The 19,059-nt window shown below is 40.5% G+C and overlaps 1 protein-coding gene across 1 annotated transcript in view; it reads right to left on the bottom strand.

Moving 5' to 3' along the window:
• Positions 1 to 19,059, bottom strand: part of LOC139206724 (teneurin-3) — a 120,477-nt gene that overhangs the window by 33,721 nt on the left and 67,697 nt on the right. The window contains exons 7-16 of the mRNA XM_070836289.1: positions 18,513 to 18,723; positions 17,315 to 17,416; positions 16,163 to 16,357; positions 14,850 to 15,050; positions 10,304 to 10,489; positions 7,172 to 7,192; positions 6,668 to 6,691; positions 5,426 to 5,572; positions 4,689 to 4,908; positions 27 to 146 (exon numbers count right to left, since the gene is read on the bottom strand). Coding sequence (XP_070692390.1) covers positions 27 to 146; positions 4,689 to 4,908; positions 5,426 to 5,572; positions 6,668 to 6,691; positions 7,172 to 7,192; positions 10,304 to 10,489; positions 14,850 to 15,050; positions 16,163 to 16,357; positions 17,315 to 17,416; positions 18,513 to 18,723 — 1,427 coding nt within the window. The remainder of the gene's footprint in view (positions 1 to 26; positions 147 to 4,688; positions 4,909 to 5,425; positions 5,573 to 6,667; positions 6,692 to 7,171; positions 7,193 to 10,303; positions 10,490 to 14,849; positions 15,051 to 16,162; positions 16,358 to 17,314; positions 17,417 to 18,512; positions 18,724 to 19,059) is intronic.

Raw genomic sequence — 19,059 nt, 5'->3', positions numbered from 1 at the left:
ATGCATGCACCGAGAGTCTCCCTTACATGCCATCTTGCCGTGTGATGGTGTAGCCATACTCCGGGTAGTGCAGAAAAGACACGTTGACTCCAATAAGCGGCGTCCCGTCTCCCGTGAGGACCTGACCCCGGATGACTGACGCCAGGCTGTGTGGACAAACAGACACAGAAAGGGCTGAGTAAACAAACAATGCCAGCCGGCGTCAACATGCAGCCACGGCACCGACGCTGCTAACAACTGTCATCACTGCCAGCGCAGAGGTATGATTTACTAACTGTTAGGGACAGACACGTCAGTGGTTGTTATTCATGAAAATGCCACCTTACAGTGCACCTCTCTGTCTCTATTTACTGCCATTAAAAGCCCATTATTCAGTGGGATGAGATTTTCCAGACACTGAGGACCCTTAAGATTTTGCAGCATCTTGCACATGTATTGCAGCATTTATATTCCACACGGACAGAGAAATGGATGCAATTTTTTTCTCATACTTAAGCCCCTCTTTTTTTATAAGTATTATAAAGTTAGAGACAAACTGCAACACAGAAAGCCATGTATAGCTCTTAGTGCACTTCTGTTTGTGAGGTCAGCACAGAAAACAGTGTGCAATAAGGCTAAGAGTAGAAAATACAGTACATTTATCTAGCCAACAAGATTCAGTTAAGTTACCAGTTTAAGTAAAGCCAACCTAGTAAATGAAGTGAAAAATCTACCCAGCAGTAGGCAAAACAAATGAGATTAATGTGTGAAATATTCACAGCATTGTTATCACTCTGACCTCACTGAATTAAGAATTACTCCTAAGTTGTATTTTCAAGAGGGTGTCATCCCAGTGTAATTATTCTTGCAAGCGTTTCCAAAAAAGAGCCCATTGTCAGTGTCAAACCAGAGCCTTGCGTTCGCTAGTGTGATAAATGTCTGTGGTAATACTTGTGATGAAAGATGATACATCAACAAGAATTGTGTTAGAACAAGCTCTTCAACTCAGTTACAGATCTCCTCTTGATATGAGAAGTTGCAAGGCTCAATGGCTGACTTGTCAAGAGGCACTTTATAAAAATTCAGAACAACAAAATGCCACACTGGAGGCAAACTGTCACAAAGAAAAAAAAAAAAACAAGTGAAAAGGCGTTTGGTTTGGTGCAATACAAAAAAATCACCATGGCAGTGAAGTCATACATTGTGTAGACGTGAAAAGAATATACAATTTGCAAGAAAATACAAGAATACAAAATGCTCAGCAGCCAAAATGTGAAGGTTTTTGCTGGTTTGAAGTTTACGGAGGAAAAATCATGCTCCTTTTTTAGAAAAAAAATAAATAAATAAATGGAGAGGTGTTCTCAACAAAGAACCTCGTATCCACCAGTAGTTTTTATGTACATTCACACCTGGTGGCTGCTTTATATAAACCACCTCCTACTGCTGGCCAAAGTGCAGTGCCACCAGAGCAGGTGGGGGGGTTAAATGCTTCACTTAAGGGCACCTCTATGGTAGTTAGTCTAGCATGGGAGAGCATTACTCATTCACTTTGCCCACCCAGATTTTCCCTGCTGGCAAATGGATTTACTTCTGGTCAAAAGGCTTGCCACCTCCATCATCTCTTCTCCTGCTTTCACCTACAAAACTGTATTTTCTTTGCCATTTTTGCCTCATAAATCACAGACACATAAAGTTCATACATGATTAAAGCCTCAGATATCCTCCGCGATTATTCAATGTGACTGCAGGCCCTTCAGGTAACACATGCCTAATGCTGCTTCTTGTTCGTATATCCTTAACTGTGAGGTCATTTGTTAAGTCAGTCCTTTGTTTTAAGGTAAGAAGGGAAGACAATGTAATAATTCTCCATCAACATTTAATCATTCCCTCCTTCTCAACCATAGAGCAGAATTTTAAAGGTGTTACCTCTGCATTTGTCACTAGTGGGCAAAAAATGTCTCATTTTGCCACTTTATCTCCGGGTCATTACGTATATGAGACAAGGATGATCAACAGCTTAAGCCTCTCTTATTTCTCTCCCGTTTCACGGCCGGTACAACCATCTCCCATCCTTTATTTACCGGCTCGGGGAACAAGGCCACTTAAGAGCTCCGGCGAAGGTTCACTCTTTCTTCCCTGTGTCTCTATTAATCTTTTGAGAGGCAGACGGATGCTGTGAGAGCCGAACCCCCAAACAAACGCCGACTCACACCACCTGCTGAAACCTCAGAAATGAATCATATAATTCATGCATTCTTATCTGTCATTGACTCACACTGGCTGTAGAAAAACACCATCTGAAAACCCAATGGGAGACTTGTGTGGGGACATGCGATACGGCTGGGGGACTAGTGGGGGAAAAAAAAAGCACTAAACCACAACACATGTTTTATTCTCTGTGCTATATGAGGAACAAGTTTACTGCGGAGTTCTGAAACCTGACCGCACACTGAAATCTGCTCCCTTTCTCTTGGCTAACACAATGGCTTCTTAAAAAAAATAGAAGGAGATGAGTGACCTCTAACTGTTTCCCATCTCTGTACCATTAGACATCCAATACTTTCCGACTAGGCATCACAGTCACGGCTGCTGCTGGAAGTCTTGATGCTGTTTTGGCATTGTTCCAGTACTTCAGAGACTTTTTTATAATGTATACTCTGCAAAGGATGTCAATAAATTATTCACCCTATAACCTCAAATGAATGTTTGAAAATATGGGTCTCCGTACAAACTCCGCGGCTACTAAAATCTACTTCATTATCTGACATCTTTCAAGACCTTATTTCATGTTGGAAGCGTTTTTGCTGATAAGTAAAAAAGGTAATTAATTTTGTAACATTTAGTGGTATGCATTGCTCGCAGAGCCTCTAAAACGCACCATGATGTTTTTAACTATAAAACTAACTTCTACAAAGGAGATAAAAAGGCAAATGAGTATTTTGAGCAAGAGAGCTAATGCCACTGCCAGACATGAAATCGACAGTAAGCTGAAGACAATGGGGATGAGGATTACTGAGAACCCAGCTAGGGTGGGGGGGGGGATTGCCTCTTTCTATATTTTCAGTAAAGCATGCTATTTACATAAGGATTACTTTAAACTATTGGAGGAAATATTCCCAAAGCCTTCTGAACACAGTTGGCCATCATTTTCCTCTCTATCAGTCACAAAACAAACTCTACTTGTGATTCTGGACGATATGGGAATGCACCGAGGTTTTGGCGAAAAACATAACTCTGCTTCGTCAGTTTGAAGGTGGACGCAGCTCGGCAGTCTATTCATTTGGTAAAGTATTCACTTCTTTTATATCAAACTTTTTTCATCAGTTTTTCACCTTGAATAAAAACCTTAACAATTCAACTCTTGCGACGGACCTGAAGAAATGTGTAGTGACATGGCAACACTACAAGGTCACAGGTTTCATTCGTGTCCATCAATGTCAAAATGTCTTTGAAAGAAAACTCTCTGCTCTATAGGCAGATACTTTAGTTAGTGTGTTGTAGAAGGAAAATAAATGATAACAACAGAGTCAACAACCATGCCAGCAGCACTGTGAGGCTGTGCTCAGGCACAGCAGTGTACTCAGGTTATAAACAAATAAATAAAGTACTGGACAAATTGATATTTTGACCTGATGATGAAGCAAGATGGAACCATTAAGGGATCACTGAAGTGGGCACATTAACGTTTGTAGCAAATGTAATGACAATGTAAATCAACAAATTCATTGTCAGAATATTTCACTGAAAACAAACACTGATGTCCGAAGTCAGTGGGATTCATCCTCTGGGGGCCATAATTGCCTGTACAAAATGTCATGGCAATCCATTCAAGTTAATGAGGCATTGTTGAGATATGTTGAGATGCCGGAGCGGTGGACCGATCAACAGACTGACACTGATACCCAGAGAGCCATGTCATTAGTATGGCTAAAAAGGACTACTGCTGACCCAGTCCTACTTCAGGCTTCTTCATAAATTGTGAAAATAAAGAAAGCCTTTTGAAACTGCAATCCAACTGTAAAGCACACCAAAATGTATATTATATGATACCAACAACAGGTGTGATTTCTATAAATTGTGCACCCAAAACAAAAACACATTTACTCTTGTTTGATGTTAAAGTACAGAATACCATTAACTTGTTGGCTCTCTGTGATGGGACCGATTTAATGTGGTTTTCCGTTCAAAAACAGTTCCTAGGAAAAAGCAAATATCAAAGAGGTGTCTATTTAAGAGTGCTGGTCTTAGATATTTAAATATACCATGTGATGCGCAGCCTGCTGATGATCAAAATAATTACTTTCTGATTAAAGATGAACATTAACGTCCAGCGAAAATCTTCTCTTCACTGAAATGTTTACTACACTTTCCTGCCCAATTTGGAAAAACCACATGGGCCTGTTATCTTGGCGTAAGAAACCTAATCCTTATGTTTATACAGTCATAAGTGCTTTTTTTAGTCTGGAACACGCAGACTCTTGAGCTACTTAATCTTGACTTGTAAAAAGAAATAAACGCTTGTGGCAGCGACACCACTGTAAACACACTTGTCATTGTGACTGCAAAGACAAAGAGATGTGGGATTCTTTGACGTTTTGAAGGAGCTGCACAAACACAGGTGTCTCTCCCAACTGGTAATGAGACAGCAAACTGCCGCAAACGTGATCCAAATAATTTAAGAGCTGTCACTAATTGATTCAGCTGCTTACCTGCTGTTGAACGGGTTATCCCCGGGTATCACATGACTGCCACTGGGACCAATCAAAAAACTGACACGATCATAAAAGCCCTTGGATACGGTGGGTGGCATGGCTGAACTCTGGCCCTGGCCGGCGATGGCAGTGGGGTCAGGCGAGCCGCGACAGTAGGGCTGACCCTGGCAGGAGATTTGAGTGCAGCAGTCTGGGTCCATGCAGTCAACGAGTCCATCTGGAAAACAGGAGGGACAGTCGAGACAGGGAGGAAAGCTCCGATGACCGGGATGCATTAGGAAATGTGCGAGCATCTCCATTATAGTGTTGAGCTCTAGTGCGCACAGATGACTCCCAATGTGAACTTGAGTTCATTAAAGCGACAGCAGAGAACCTGCAGACATGAAAGTATGAACTATTTCAAAGTGTGTCACCTACTGTTATATAAACCTCAAAAGTTCGGAGCTGAGGAGCAGTTTATTAGAATCCAGCTCCAGAGCATTAATACATAGTCTTAACTAGTCTTTATAATTGATCTACTGTATATTTTAAAGCATGCTGTTTAACAATCTGCTCTGCTTCAGCATTTGCATATTCTTTCCAATGATGTTTTATGTATGATTGATTTGTTTTGTTTGTTTGCACTGTCACTGAGGAGCCACATCAAAGCCAATTTTCTGTCTTGCACAATAAGACATACAGCTTTTTCTCTGAAGCTAAAAGTCTATTTGTATGAGGCTTTTACTTCTTCCTACCTCCCTCGTTATCCTTGCCATCTGAGCAGAGCGTTTCGGTCGCTACATCGCATCCCAGCCCCCTCCATCCTGACTGGCAGATGCAGTGCCAGACGTTCTGATCGAGGACGCACCTCCCGTTGTTGTTGCACAGCCCGGGGCAGCCGTCTGTCAACACATCATGTACGTGTCAAACAGCCGAGCAAGTCGGAACAAGGAAATCAGGAGGAGAAGGGAAGGAGGGGGAGAAGACAAGAGCGAGGGGGCATTTAGAGTGGACAGGGGCAGAGGAGGGACAAAAATGATAAAAAAGACAGTATTGAGTGAACATACAGTACAATACACCTCTGACAGGACTGGGGATGTGGGGGAGGGTGTGAGGAGTTACTGTCGTTTCACATGAGTTTCAGGAGCATGTAGGGCTACACTGAAAAGTGAAATGTGGGAGATTAAAGAGGGGAAAACCCGCTGAGCTGTTTACTTACTGTTGAAAGGCCAATGGGAGGCACTGTGAATGCATGCAGTGAGTCAGATCCTCACCGCAATTGGAGTTTTTTTTTTTTTGTGTGTGCTTAAATCAAACTTTGAATGAGATCTTTATGGGTTCAAGTGACTTGTATTTTGGTGTGATTTTCAAATGAAGTGCAGCCCTGGAGGCACGTTTATAACAATCTGGGAGTTTTTAAATCAAGATTTAAATGATTCTTTGAGAGTTCAAAGTTGCACAAATCCCATTTAAGAGGCTGAAAATCGTTGGCTGTCTTCAAAGTTCATTGCTTTCCACCTGAAAATAATTAAACTGGGAACAGCCTATTGCAGATGTTAGAAACACTCATGTGAAGTAACAGAAACATCAAAGGGGAAAGGAAGTATATATGTAAATAGGGGGAGAAGTGTGGGAAGGAGAGGGAAGATCTAGAGTCATTTACAGAAAACAGAGCATTTGCTGCCAGATCGCATTCCTTCTAGTGGAGGGTGACGACAGGGAGCCGAAACATGACTAAACCACACCAGTTTTGGGGCGTTTAATCTGGCAGACACAGGGAATTAAGACACGGGGGAGAGGGGACCGTGGAGTCTGTGTGAGACTGGTTAAGACGGACAGGAGATGAGGGGACAAATCGGGGGAGCAGGATCACAGCAGAAACATTATGATCGACTCGGACATAGAACAGGTGTATATACGCCGTGCTAGGAAAGACAGAGAGCAGGAAGGGATTGTTCGTGACAATCTCCCTTGGGGGGGGTAGTGGTTCAATTTACCTTTATATCCTATCTTGACTGCTCCTATTACACAACCGAGGAAAGGGAAACATTTGGAAAAGAAAATTACTTATCTCTGTGGTGGCAGAGAGCTAAGACTGACAAGCACATTTACTTATTGTAACTTAGAGGGAGCACAAAAAGTGGAAAGGGTTGCTGGCATGAAGTTGATGTACCTGTCAACTTGGTCTTAATTTTTTTTTTTTTTTTTTTTCAAGAAACTTTGCAGGTAGTTTTCCCGAAGATTATCGTTGTCTTTGCATGTCCATGACTGCGTATGTAAGTCACAGTCATTATGTGATTGAGCCGAATAGCTAATACTAAGCATGAGTGACAGGATATGACTGGAGAGCTTCGAGCTCACCTACTTTTTTTTTTTTTTTTTTTTTTTTTAAACAGAGTTCACATAATTTAAGCAAAATATAGGTGTTCAGTTGGATCAGAAAAAAATTCATCTTGCATGAAGTGTATAATTCTCAAGCAAAATGAAAGGTGCTTTTTTACCTGATACTCTGGAATCCAAGGCTATACATGTAAGCCAAGAGGGAGTTGGAGAGAGACAGATAGGTAGGCAGGCAGACAGGCATACAGACATAAAATAGAAATAGAAAAGAGAATGTATATAAGTAGAGGTTAGGCAGAGAGATGCAAATTGAAAAAAAAAAAAACAAACATACAGAAAATTGGTTTGAGAGAGTCAAAAGAGACATTAGCTTTAGGAGTAGATTAATAGTTTAGCTACAGTTAGGGGGGGGGACAGTATTTCATAAACTTAGAGTGTAGAAGTTAACTAATGCAGTAACTGATAAATCAGAATTATAGATGCCTCATGGCCAAATCATCACAATCTGTAAAAGAGTCTTATTATTATTCTGTCCATAGGAAGCAACACAAATGAATTCAGCATCTTAAGCTCAGTAAAATATTCATTGTTAACACTCTCCATCTGCTTTGCTTTGCCAAAGCAAGGCCGGCTAACACAGAGAAGAACACATTATTTCTCTTGATATGTGAGTGTTATAACACTCAGTGTTTTCAGACTATATGAGCCAGTTTCATCTTGGTCTGCTTCAAAACATTTTACTGTCTGCTTGTCAGGAGGTATGTAGTCTCACCCTCTGTCTAATATGAACGCATCATGAAGCAGCATACTAAACTTACTTTCCTTTCTTTCAATTTTGCTGTCATCTCCACTTCAGTGATTCCAACAACTGCACGGCAATGAACCAGCAGTACACTAAGGCAAATCTAAAACACCTTAGTGGTAAACTGCATTGCTGAGAGCACAGTGACAATGGGTTAAGCCTTGCATATAAAACAGGATCTAGATGCTTGTGACAAAAGAATGGCCAAGGAAGTCTTCTATTCAAGTTCTGGCCATGTAACGTGATTAAAAGGCGCTTTGTGCAAATGGCAGTTATTCAGGGTTTGAAAGACAAAATAAGCTCCCGGTTCTCCAAGAAAAGGTAATGCACTGCCTATTCATTCCCTCTGCATCCAAAGCAAGGAGTTACTTTCCTGACGTGAACCTTAAGCGGGAGGAAAGAAAGAGAAAATGGATGGCGCAGAGTCGGCCCTGAGGAGGGAAAGATTAATAAGATCAGGAATTTGACCCCAACAACTCCCTCACTGCAATCTCCTCCCCCCCCCCAGAGAAGGATCTGCTCTGTGCACCTGGGATTGCTGATGAGAGAACTTGTAAATACATAATTAGGGTTCAATAGTTTGGAGTGCCAGATCTTTGTTTCACAGGAAATATGTCGTCATCGAGGGGTTGGAGATGACACTTGGGGGAATGCTGTTTGACGCGGCGTGTCAGGGTTTAACTACGAGACCTTTGACAGGGGGTAAGGTGTCGAGGAAGTTTGAGTTAAAGGTCAATGGGAAGTGACATCTCAGAACTCATTATCCTCATTAATGCCAGGTGAAGCACTGCCATTTCAGAAAAATGATATTCCAAAGAGGTCTATACGTGGCTTTTCCGCTCCCTAAATACCTGCCCTTGACTCGCTAATACAGGAGCATCACTTGAGCAGTCTAAAAGGTGGAATATCTAAATGGATGATAGCAAAATTACAAAGTTGATAATAAATGATGCAAAAAGAGAGATCTTGAAAAGAGAGAAGCATTGTAAAGAATAGCAGACCGTTTCTTATTTCTTTATAGTGTGAAGAGATGAACAGTTTTGTGTAGATTCTCTATATTGCCACGACTGAACGGTGGTTCAACTGATAGTTCGCTCACACTTCTACATTAACTACAGCATCCAGTGTTTGAAAAACTCACTGCTGAGCAGCAGGTGAAGCTTCCAGAAGCAGCAATTGAGCAGCAACAATACGGAAAAACTGAACTGTTAATATTGTTAAGTAACAGTCACCATGTCTAGTAAAAGCATACCACAAGTCCTAAATCTATTAAGATTTTACTAAGTACAGATGTATCACCAACAATATATACTAAAAGTACAAAAGGTAAAAGTATCATACACCATGCTTGCATATTATTTACTATTCAATTGTATTGATGAAATAACATGTTGAGTGAAGTCAATCTATGAAACTGCGACATATTTTATAAGCTGATCATATGATTTTAATGGAAAATACTGATCAGCAGTCGAACTGGAAGTTATTTAGGAGCAGGAGTATAATGTAACAATGCCACAAAATTGTACTTAGTATGTGAGTAAGTGTTCTTAGTTCCCACTATTGACTGCAGATGATCAACAAACATTCAGAAAAACATTATAAAGATGAAGATCCCAGACGCAACGTTTGATTCAGTGAATTCCGCAAATTGAACATAACAGTTTACTTCCAAGGAGAGGTGGTGCGATGTACCAATACGGACAATAACCATGATACTTGGTTAAATGAAATGTTAATGTTAATAATACCCGAATGATAATACTGTGCATGCGTTCTGACAGTGCTTTGCTGCAGCTTGAAGTCTGATCAAACGTGCTCATCTTCCTTCATAAACATTTGCTGCAGACAGAGAATGTTAAAGACGGAAAGAGGAAAACAGGATGTAAGGACATGGTCAGTGGACATTAAATCACAGTATATCAGAGTGGTTAGCTGTCAGCCTGTGGTCTCACACACAAACTCACACACTCTGTCTCCTGCTCCCCTGCCAGTGGTTATGTTTCAGTTAGCAGTGTATTGATGGCAGATGTTCGGCCTTGTGGATCTTTTGTTTATCTGGTTCCCTTTTCACTGTCCATTAAGCATAATTGCTCTTTTTGTACAGTTTTGTACAGTTATGACCACAGATTCTCTCATCACCTCCCTACTCTCTTATTTTGTGTGTAATTCACTTGCCAAAAAAGAGAGACATAATGCACGATAATCAAAATCGTTAATATTGTTACTGGGAATTCTTTTGGCCTTGATAATCCTGTGACAAACCTACTCTTTAGCCCTGTAAGATACATAAAAGTACATATTACTAGTGTGGTACTTGGGCAGCAACAGAAGTGTGTCATGATCTGCTTGAAACTGCTCTGAAAACACTGACATTCACACTCCAAAGTTGCCCTTTTAAGTCCATCCATAAACGAATTTCCTCTGTAGTCCATGCCCTTCTGTCAAGTGTGTGTAGGTGTGCAGTACTTTATGTGTCATCGCGGCTCACCGATGGTGCAGTGTTCACCCGTCCAGCCCTGGTGACAGTCACACTTGCCCTCTCGGCAGACTCCATGGTCGATGCAGCGTGGGTGACAGTCCCTCTGCTCACATTCTGGTCCTGTCCAGCCTTCCTCGCAGTGACACACACCACTGATGCACGAGCCGTGGGGACCACAGTCCACCACGCACACCTCTGTTGCAAAACAAAAAGCCAAGGAGACATGTAGCTCTGTGAAAAGGCCCTTTTATCTTCTGCGTTGGTGTATTTTTGTATTCTGTATAGATGCATCTGCCACTGCTGAAAAATGCTTTTATGTTTACTGAAAAGTGTTGGCTCAGTTGGTTAAAGTGGGCCAATAAGTTTAACTGTAAACAAGAGAAATTGTTAACACTATTCCATAAAAGTGTGTTAAAGAAAATCTGGAAAACGCAAAAGAAAATGTTTTTTAAAAAAGCTGCAATGCCTTGATTATATTAGAGACCTAAACTTAGTGCCATACATTAAAGGAAATGTTATTATTTTACATGGGAAAATATCAGGATGCTTTCCTCTTGCCTTGTGGGCATCAATATTCTTGTCATGTCCACTTTTTTCTTTCGTGTGTGTGTAAAGCAGGACACATAGATGCCATAGGACATGTCACAGCATTTAAATAGAATCTTTATTTGGCTGCTTCTTTGCCAACATACACAATATAAAAAAAAAGGTGCATAGATCTTCCTCTAAAAAGTATGAAATTAATCTTGATAGATAGCGTTATTACTTTTATGAGCTCTGGCGATAATAAAGTCCCTTAAATTCTCAGTGCTTGACATTTAATCTGTACACCACATTCTCCACAATACAACACAGCAACACAGCACTGTCAGCCTGCATTAAAACCAATTCAGACATAATGAGTGCACGAGAGAAGGTGCTCTTAAGAGATATAACGAACTAAAAGAGCATCAAATGAGACAGACCGTGGATTGTTATGTGTCCTTATGATGGCGGATGGAAGATATGAGCCACTTTACATCTATTTTATGTAAAATTTAGTCAGCGACAAAACTGTGAGGACTTTAATTAGCTTATCAACAAACGGATCCAATCAGTGTAACAACCACTTTTTCCCCATCTGAAATGACATTAAATTTTATCACACCATGTGTAAGTATTTCTCTGAATAATTACAGTGGAAAAATAGAAAAGACATCTTTTTTTTTTTCCCATGCCCACACAGGTTATTATTGTAATTTTTGTTTCTGCAGCCACTTAAACTCATCTTTATCAAAGACTCCAGTTATTTCATGAGATCACTTTATTTCTCTGCGAGTTCTGACGCCTTAAAATGAAACAAAACCTGTCGTTACTCAAAAACTCCAAAGTCAGAACACAAGAACAGCACAGCTGTACTTTGCGCATATAAAAACTTCAAAAACAACCAGTTTTTAGGTTTTAGATATTTTGCAAGATCTTTGCTTGGAGTCTTGGCAGACTCAGACAAGGGTTATGGATTGAAGCAGCTTCTTATGTCTGGACTCAGAGATATTAGATTAACATGTTTCCTTCAAGTGCGGAGTATGGGAAACAGCAGAGCAGCTGTTATGCATCTGTTATCTTCAGAAAAGCAAAATTCAAAAGATTGAATCTACGGGTGGTGAGTAAGTCAGTTTGTACCAGGCTAAAGCTAACACTCACCAAGCTATGGCTGCTCTCTGGGGGAATAAGAAATGTTCATTTTCTGAAACCAAGAGCTTCTGTCAAAGCTCTTGAACAGAAGAGCCATAAAGTTTTCCGCTGTGACAATAGCCGTCAAGGGCTACAGGAAAGTAGCTCAAGTACGTCCTCAAATCTTAAGTGACTGGATGCAACAGGAAATTTGTAAAGCCCGATAAAGGAAAAGTTTGCGACTTTTCAAAAACTTGGTATTGCCTGCAGGGAAAGCAAACTAGCCAAAAAGAAACTGTTCACCACCCTCAATGTAACAAGCCGTGGATTCAAAATCTACTCGTTTTCTTCATGTATTTATGTTGTTTTTTTAAGCCATCTATCCACACTAATTTACCCACAATCCCCTTCACTGAGGCTCTTTTGGCTATCTGTTTCCAGCTCTCTAAATAGAGTTTTTCTTCGATTGAGAGACCTTGGATGGTTCTGATTAAGTCGAGCCGACACTGTAGAATATTAAGCATGCCTCTGGAGGGGAGTCATTCGATTCCAAAGGGATACCTCCTTCCCATAGAATCTATGCAATCAATTTTTCATTAGTGCAAAAGTGTTTATCTGCATGCCCCTGACTCGAGCTGGATAGGGGTTGTGGGCGGTCGATCCATGCTACTCGCTTGTTAATTAAGGTTTATTTAATTGAAGAAGAATTGCAGCATTAATTAAGAAGGAATCCTCCACCCACCCAGGTGGGTAAACTCCCTAACTTTGGGACAGCACCGAGGCTCGCCTTGTCAGTTCTACTATTGATATTCTTGAGATGTTTTGTTAAGTGAGAGGATTTTGTCTGGAATCGTAAAAAAACCCAAAAAAAACCAAACAAATAATCTTTCCTAAAACAAAGGAAATAAAGTGAGACACACAGATAAAAAAAAAAAAAATCACCAAAACAATCAGTCATTGTTCTTGTGCAGCGACCAGACGGGCTGCATGCCGCTTCAAATGGTCTACACACCCATCTATCATCTCTAAAGTACCATCCTGCCTCCTTATGATTTAATTTTCAATGGAATCACAGCCAAGAGAAATACATTTGCCAGCCTTCTATACTGACAGAAACAAACTGCAACTTCTGCTTTTAATTGTTCGACCCAGAATGGCCACTGTGTTGCTCTTTGGGTTTAGCACACAGAGAATGAGTCTATTCTGAGGGGGTAAACAGCGCATAAATCACCTGAACCTCATGCACAGATAACAGATGGGAGGGGCCAGCCTTTGAACTAACATGTCACCTACCTGTGTCGAAAGGCAAACCCTCTGAATACAAAGCCGGTAACAAATGAAGGAGCTCTGCTGTGGGCAGATGGGAATGCATGATTGTCGCCTCCCCTATACAAAACCTTAAGCTGCAATAAATACCCTGGCATTTTTTGGAAGAGATTCTGAAGAAATCTATAAGTCTTCACACATTGGTGTTAAGTTTCACAAAGAACATATGTTTAACTGCACAAAGAGTAACGTGAGGAGCCAATTCTGTGTTATAAACACGCACTGGTTTACAACAACACGCGCTTGCAAGTGTTGATTACCCAACTTTAAAGTTGTGATCACACCCACAGTCTGATTTATTTAGTCCAAAACATCATCAGAGTTGCATTTTGGTTTTTGTTTTCCACTTACACTCAAACTACAGGCTAAAATGTCAAACAATTGTCACAAGGATTTGCATTGTGATCAAAGCATCACAGACTTTGTTTTTCAATGTAACGTCTGTGGTGAACATACGGTGGCTAAAGGACACAATATGTTTCTTTTCTTTTGTTATTTCCAAGCATGAGTGATATAGCATATAGCATATAGGATATGTTGGCTATACTGTGTATATAATGAACTAATTAATTTTAGTGTCACTAAATATACTTGTTATGAACACACCCCAATCATCAAGATAATACTTTGTTTTCAATGCAGCTTCTTTGTATTTGTTACAGTTATATGCTGGCCTCCTATAATTCTGCTCCATCACAGCCAAGTAAAACTTCAGTGTTGGTGAAATGGGAGAGATGTAACATAGACCTCACAAAACAGTGCTGACAGTACTGTAACATGAGATGAAAAACTTTTGGTCATTCAGGCTCCCATTCATCATCTTTGAAGCCAATCCAGACTTTTCAATTAATAATTTTGTTTCCCTCATGTGCACCCGAGGGGGGGGGGGGACTGAAAGATACTGATTTGACTGTTTGTATTGTTCAAGGAATTTCATTTAAAAATGTGACATATTAATTTAGGGAAACAAATTGTTCTCTGATGTTCACTAAATTTCAAAAATAGAGGTCATTAATTGCCTACAATTATGATTAAAAAACATTGAAGCATATTTACAGCCAAATAATTATATACTAATATTAAGTTTCTTAATGTTAAATTGGCTTGTATATATACTGATATGGACTGACTGATATCTTTGAAATAGATACAGAAAGAATAAGGATAAATACTATTCTAAAAATGATTTAAAAAAAAAATGAACACTGTTTGCAAGGATTTGTTTGTACAATAAAAAAAATAATGGCACTAATAAATGATTACATTAATGAAAACTCTAAATTCACTATGTCCTTTGATTCTTAAATCGTAAAAGTGTAAATCATTTCTATAATCTATATCTGCAATCTATTCTGATAGCAGTTTTTTTTTTATTATTAAAAAGCTCATGATTACGCTGTTCCAGCTTCTCAAATATGAAGATGTGTTGCTTTTCTTTGTCAAATGTTAATATTAATTTAGTGTATATGGGTTTGGGACAAAACAAGCCATTTAAAGATAGTTGCAGCTGTAAGTCTCGTGAGAAGGGAACACAGAATAGCTTTAAGTGACTCAAAGAAAGTGAATATGTTCTGACCTATGGAGCAGTCGGCCCCTGTCCAGTTGGCCTCGCAGATGCAGGTTCCCGAGTCTGTGCTGAAGGTGCCGTGACTGGAGCACTGCTCTGGACAAGTACTCTTCAGGATCTCACAGCTGATCCCTCCCCAGCCCGGGTTACAGTGGCACTCACCATGATGACAGGCTCCGTGACCGGAGCACGTCGGGTCCACACAGTCCACTGAGGACACACATTTAGGACGACAGCAGTGTTAGTTTACCACTTCTAGACACGGTATCAAACCTACTGATTTACAACGCCCACTTTCCCCTCACGACCAGCCAAATTCATTTTTGAATGAGTGAGTAAAAGTGCTCCAAGTGCAAGATGACGGCTGGTGAGCCACAGCTGAAAATTTTGCAAGGCTTAGTAGTGGCTGGTGGTAATTTTCCACCCTATGTTCAACAAGCTCCTCTTTGGTATATTATAGGGTACTTCCAGTATACTGACAGCCTAATTATGCGCCATTATAGGCACTAGGAGAAGGAGCACAATTAGTGCCTAGACAGATATAATCAATTACTATTAACAATTTGCAGATCAACTTGCTGATCTAAGTTAATAATTGGCAATTATGACCAACACAATCAACCCATTACTAACAAGGGATCATTTGCAACAACATTATTGTGCTTCCTCTGGAGCTAGTGGCTCTGTGCATTTTATTATCTACTTGGACACCAATATTGATCATTTTTACCTGAGCCAATTCATCACACTGGAACTCTTACATGCAGTCTTGGAACAACAAATGCTCCCTTCTCCTACATTGTTTCCTTCCCACATTGCTTCACTTTAATGAAAACAATATATTCATTTAGCAAACTCAATAGCCTTTTCCAATGAAGGTCAACCGTACATGTAAAACTGAGCTGATAATTGTCTTTTGTCTGCATGGGGATCAATAAAGTTAAAAGCACTGACGTGAAGGGGGAGGTGGGAGAAGGTGGACAAGAAAGAAGAAAAAGCTTTCTCAATAAACGGGGGAAGAGATGCCATTGACTGATCGATTTTAACAGGTGTCTTCAACTGTGGAGCATCCCAATAGGTGACCGCATCAACGGGCACTGCACAATCTGTTCTGGCTCGTACCCTCATGTGGTCTAAACACTAAGAGGGAGTTAATTTATACACACACTATCAATAACAACATCCCAAGCATTATCTGCTTGATGAAGTCGAAAACACCAATTGTTTCGCCAATGGACTGTGTCGATTCCCCCAGAGCTTCACACAGAAATATGTTGCATCTAACTGCTTTGAATCCAACGGATTTTTTTTTCTCCCTTTACCTTGTTCACAATTGGTTCCTTTGTGGCCGGTGTTGCACACACAGTTGCCTGCCACGCACAGTCCGTGTCCACCGCATTGAGGATCGATACACTGGGAGGCAGGAACGTCACATTCAGTTCCCTTCCAGCCACTGTAGCACTGACAGCGCCCCCTGGTGTACTGGCCATTACCGCTGCACAGGACCGGGCAGGCAGCTGAGGAGAGACAGCAGGTTTTAAGAATCAATGCTCAAATTCTTAAATGTAAAAGTACAATAACAGGGGGATTATTTTAATCAAGAACATTGAATTAGCAAAATCGTTGCTAGGCAACTAGCAGAGACTCCAGGATGTTAACAGCCACGTTATAGCTACATATTTAGCCTGCAGACACGAGAGCGGTGTCCATCATCCTCTCATCCGACTCTCCGCAAGACAGCCAGTGACCATATCTCCAGTAAATACATAATACAATTTAATTGAAATAAGTAAATTGAACTATTACTTTAAACTCAGTGGTTCATTGTGGCCTGTAGACTTAAAGCTATGACATTGTAGGATTCTTTTTAAAGGGTTTGTTCATACACATTATTTTTAGTAGTTATCTAGGCATGCTGATAACTGTGGTTTTATCTGCAAAGATATTGGATTTAAAAGGCCGATTAGAAAGTTATCCAGTAATCCAGTAATTTTTATTTTAATATAAATTAGTTACATTCTACAATCAAAAGGAATTTCAGTGCTATCTGGTAGACTTTGGTGGTGACAGTGTTTCCAAGTGATCTCACACATATTTCTGTTCTGACATTTCTTGTTACTTATCGGCTGACATATAAGCCCATATCAATAAATCTGCAATAAGCCAATGTATCAGCACAGATGATTTATCAATCGAGCTCTACAAGACACCATTTGTGAAGCTTTTCTTCAGATTTCTTTTTTTCCTTTTTCAATACTTTGAGCACAATATAAACAGAATTCCATTAACCTTCACGGTGTTGGGGCTGCAGCAAAAATCTGAAGGACTGGGGCAAATAAAACCACAATAAATCTGCATAGATGGATACCATTGGAGACTGAGATAGACATCTTTTTTCCAAATTGAGGAAACTGACCCTTTAAATTGTGTGCTGAATAGACAGAATATGACTAACATATGAGCTTTATAATTACCTCTGGAACAGTACGGCCCTATGAATCCTGGGAAACAGTGACAGGATCCCGCCACACACTCTCCATTCCCGTAACACTTGTGTGTGCACTCTGTGACAGATTCTGTGGGTACAGTAGTGAGCAAGTCCAACTATTAATAACTCGTCAAATTGTCACATTAGAGCAAATCTTAAATTCTTCCTCAATATAACATTTGACAACTATACAGTTTAGGAAATACTGTGAGACAGCCGAGATACTAACTTATCTTTTTTCCCCCTGCATAAATCTAGGCTTTCTAAGCATCCCTTATCAGCAGTACTCGTATCAGGCATGGCATACATTTACAGCTATTTGTCCATGTCCCACTAAGGTCTAAGCTTCCATAACATGTACACTACCGCGCCACTGTTCCTATCTAAGCCATGTTAAGTAAAGCCACACAGGCATTTTAAATTAGACCAAATAATTCCATTTCCTTGACACATGTTCCTTTCCTCCCGTCTCCTCTACTGCCTCATCCTCCCCCCTCAACCTCTTGAATGACTGATCATGCCCACACAAGCCATGCGATCTCCTGAGTGTTTACAGCTCAAATCCGCTGAGTTGAAGTTAATCTGACATATCCTACAGACAGATCTTGTGTTCACTCAACAGACCATCGCTCATAAAGGGCACCCCCAAAAGACCAGGACCCTCATTTTGATCGGCGTTAAGAGGGCAAACTTTTTTGTTATTACTCTGGCTTGTATTGGATGTTCATTGAGCCAGTGTCGGACCCAAGCAATTTTGACCTCAAACATCAATACCTTCGTATTTGTAGGGCCAGATCAATGGAACTCCCCAAAGGAAATAGAAAAAGAAAAACGTTAACTCAACCTTAGTGTGTCTCCTACCTCAAAACCCACAAGGAAATTTCACAGACTTCAGAACACTGAAGAGGTTGTTAGGAGGGAAGGATCAATGCCGGTTATGGTCTCGTGGTATAGTGTTCAGCACAATAATCCACCACCCCTCAATGAAAACCTAGATCTGCCTCAAAGGTGGCTCATAGTTTGAAAAGCTCAGCTTGTTTGTGTGGTATTCAGAATTTCCAACAACCTTACTGTGTGGTTGTGCAGACGCAGCTGTTTTAGGAAATTAAGTCTTCCAAACATGTCATTAAACAGCATTCCAATCACACTCCTCAGCCATTGCAGCAGATGCGTGCGTCTCGTACCCTGGATGATGGTGTTATAGGACACTGTTTCCACGCTCCGTCCGTCATTATAAAACGCCAGGTGCCACACCCCTGAGTCCAGGTACTGGATGAATCCGGCTTGGTGGACAGTTACCGGATGATCCAGCCGAGACCTGGTCTCTGGTTCGCTTGGAGTCCAGTGTTCTTTGGCGATAAGCCGGCTGCCGTCCAAAAGCTCCACAAAATCATACTGCAAAACAACACCGGCAACAGATTCCGACAAATACACATGCACATTGTTATTTTAATGCAGGTCTAATTAAATCAGGCAGAAAAGAGGCAGGAGGGTTCAAAAAGATTTTTTTTTCTTCTCTTAGATGTTTTGTATGCAGCTCCTCTAGTAATTTTCATTACAGTCTGAGAGGAACTCTTCAAAGTCGTAACGCAAGACACAGCCACAACAGGTTTGTGTACACAGCAAATATTCAAGTATAATAAATGTTGATTTTTCAGTGACAGTTATTTGGGGTTGATAGATGTTGTTTGCAGAGTTGTTTGTACACTGATAGAGCTGATATGGCTCTAG

This window comes from Pempheris klunzingeri, chromosome 9 (genome assembly GCF_042242105.1).
Source record: "Pempheris klunzingeri isolate RE-2024b chromosome 9, fPemKlu1.hap1, whole genome shotgun sequence".
NCBI lineage: Eukaryota > Metazoa > Chordata > Actinopteri > Acropomatiformes > Pempheridae > Pempheris > Pempheris klunzingeri.
The sequence above is the reverse complement of the archived record's forward strand: the minus strand, read 5'-3'. Positions and strand labels throughout refer to the sequence as shown.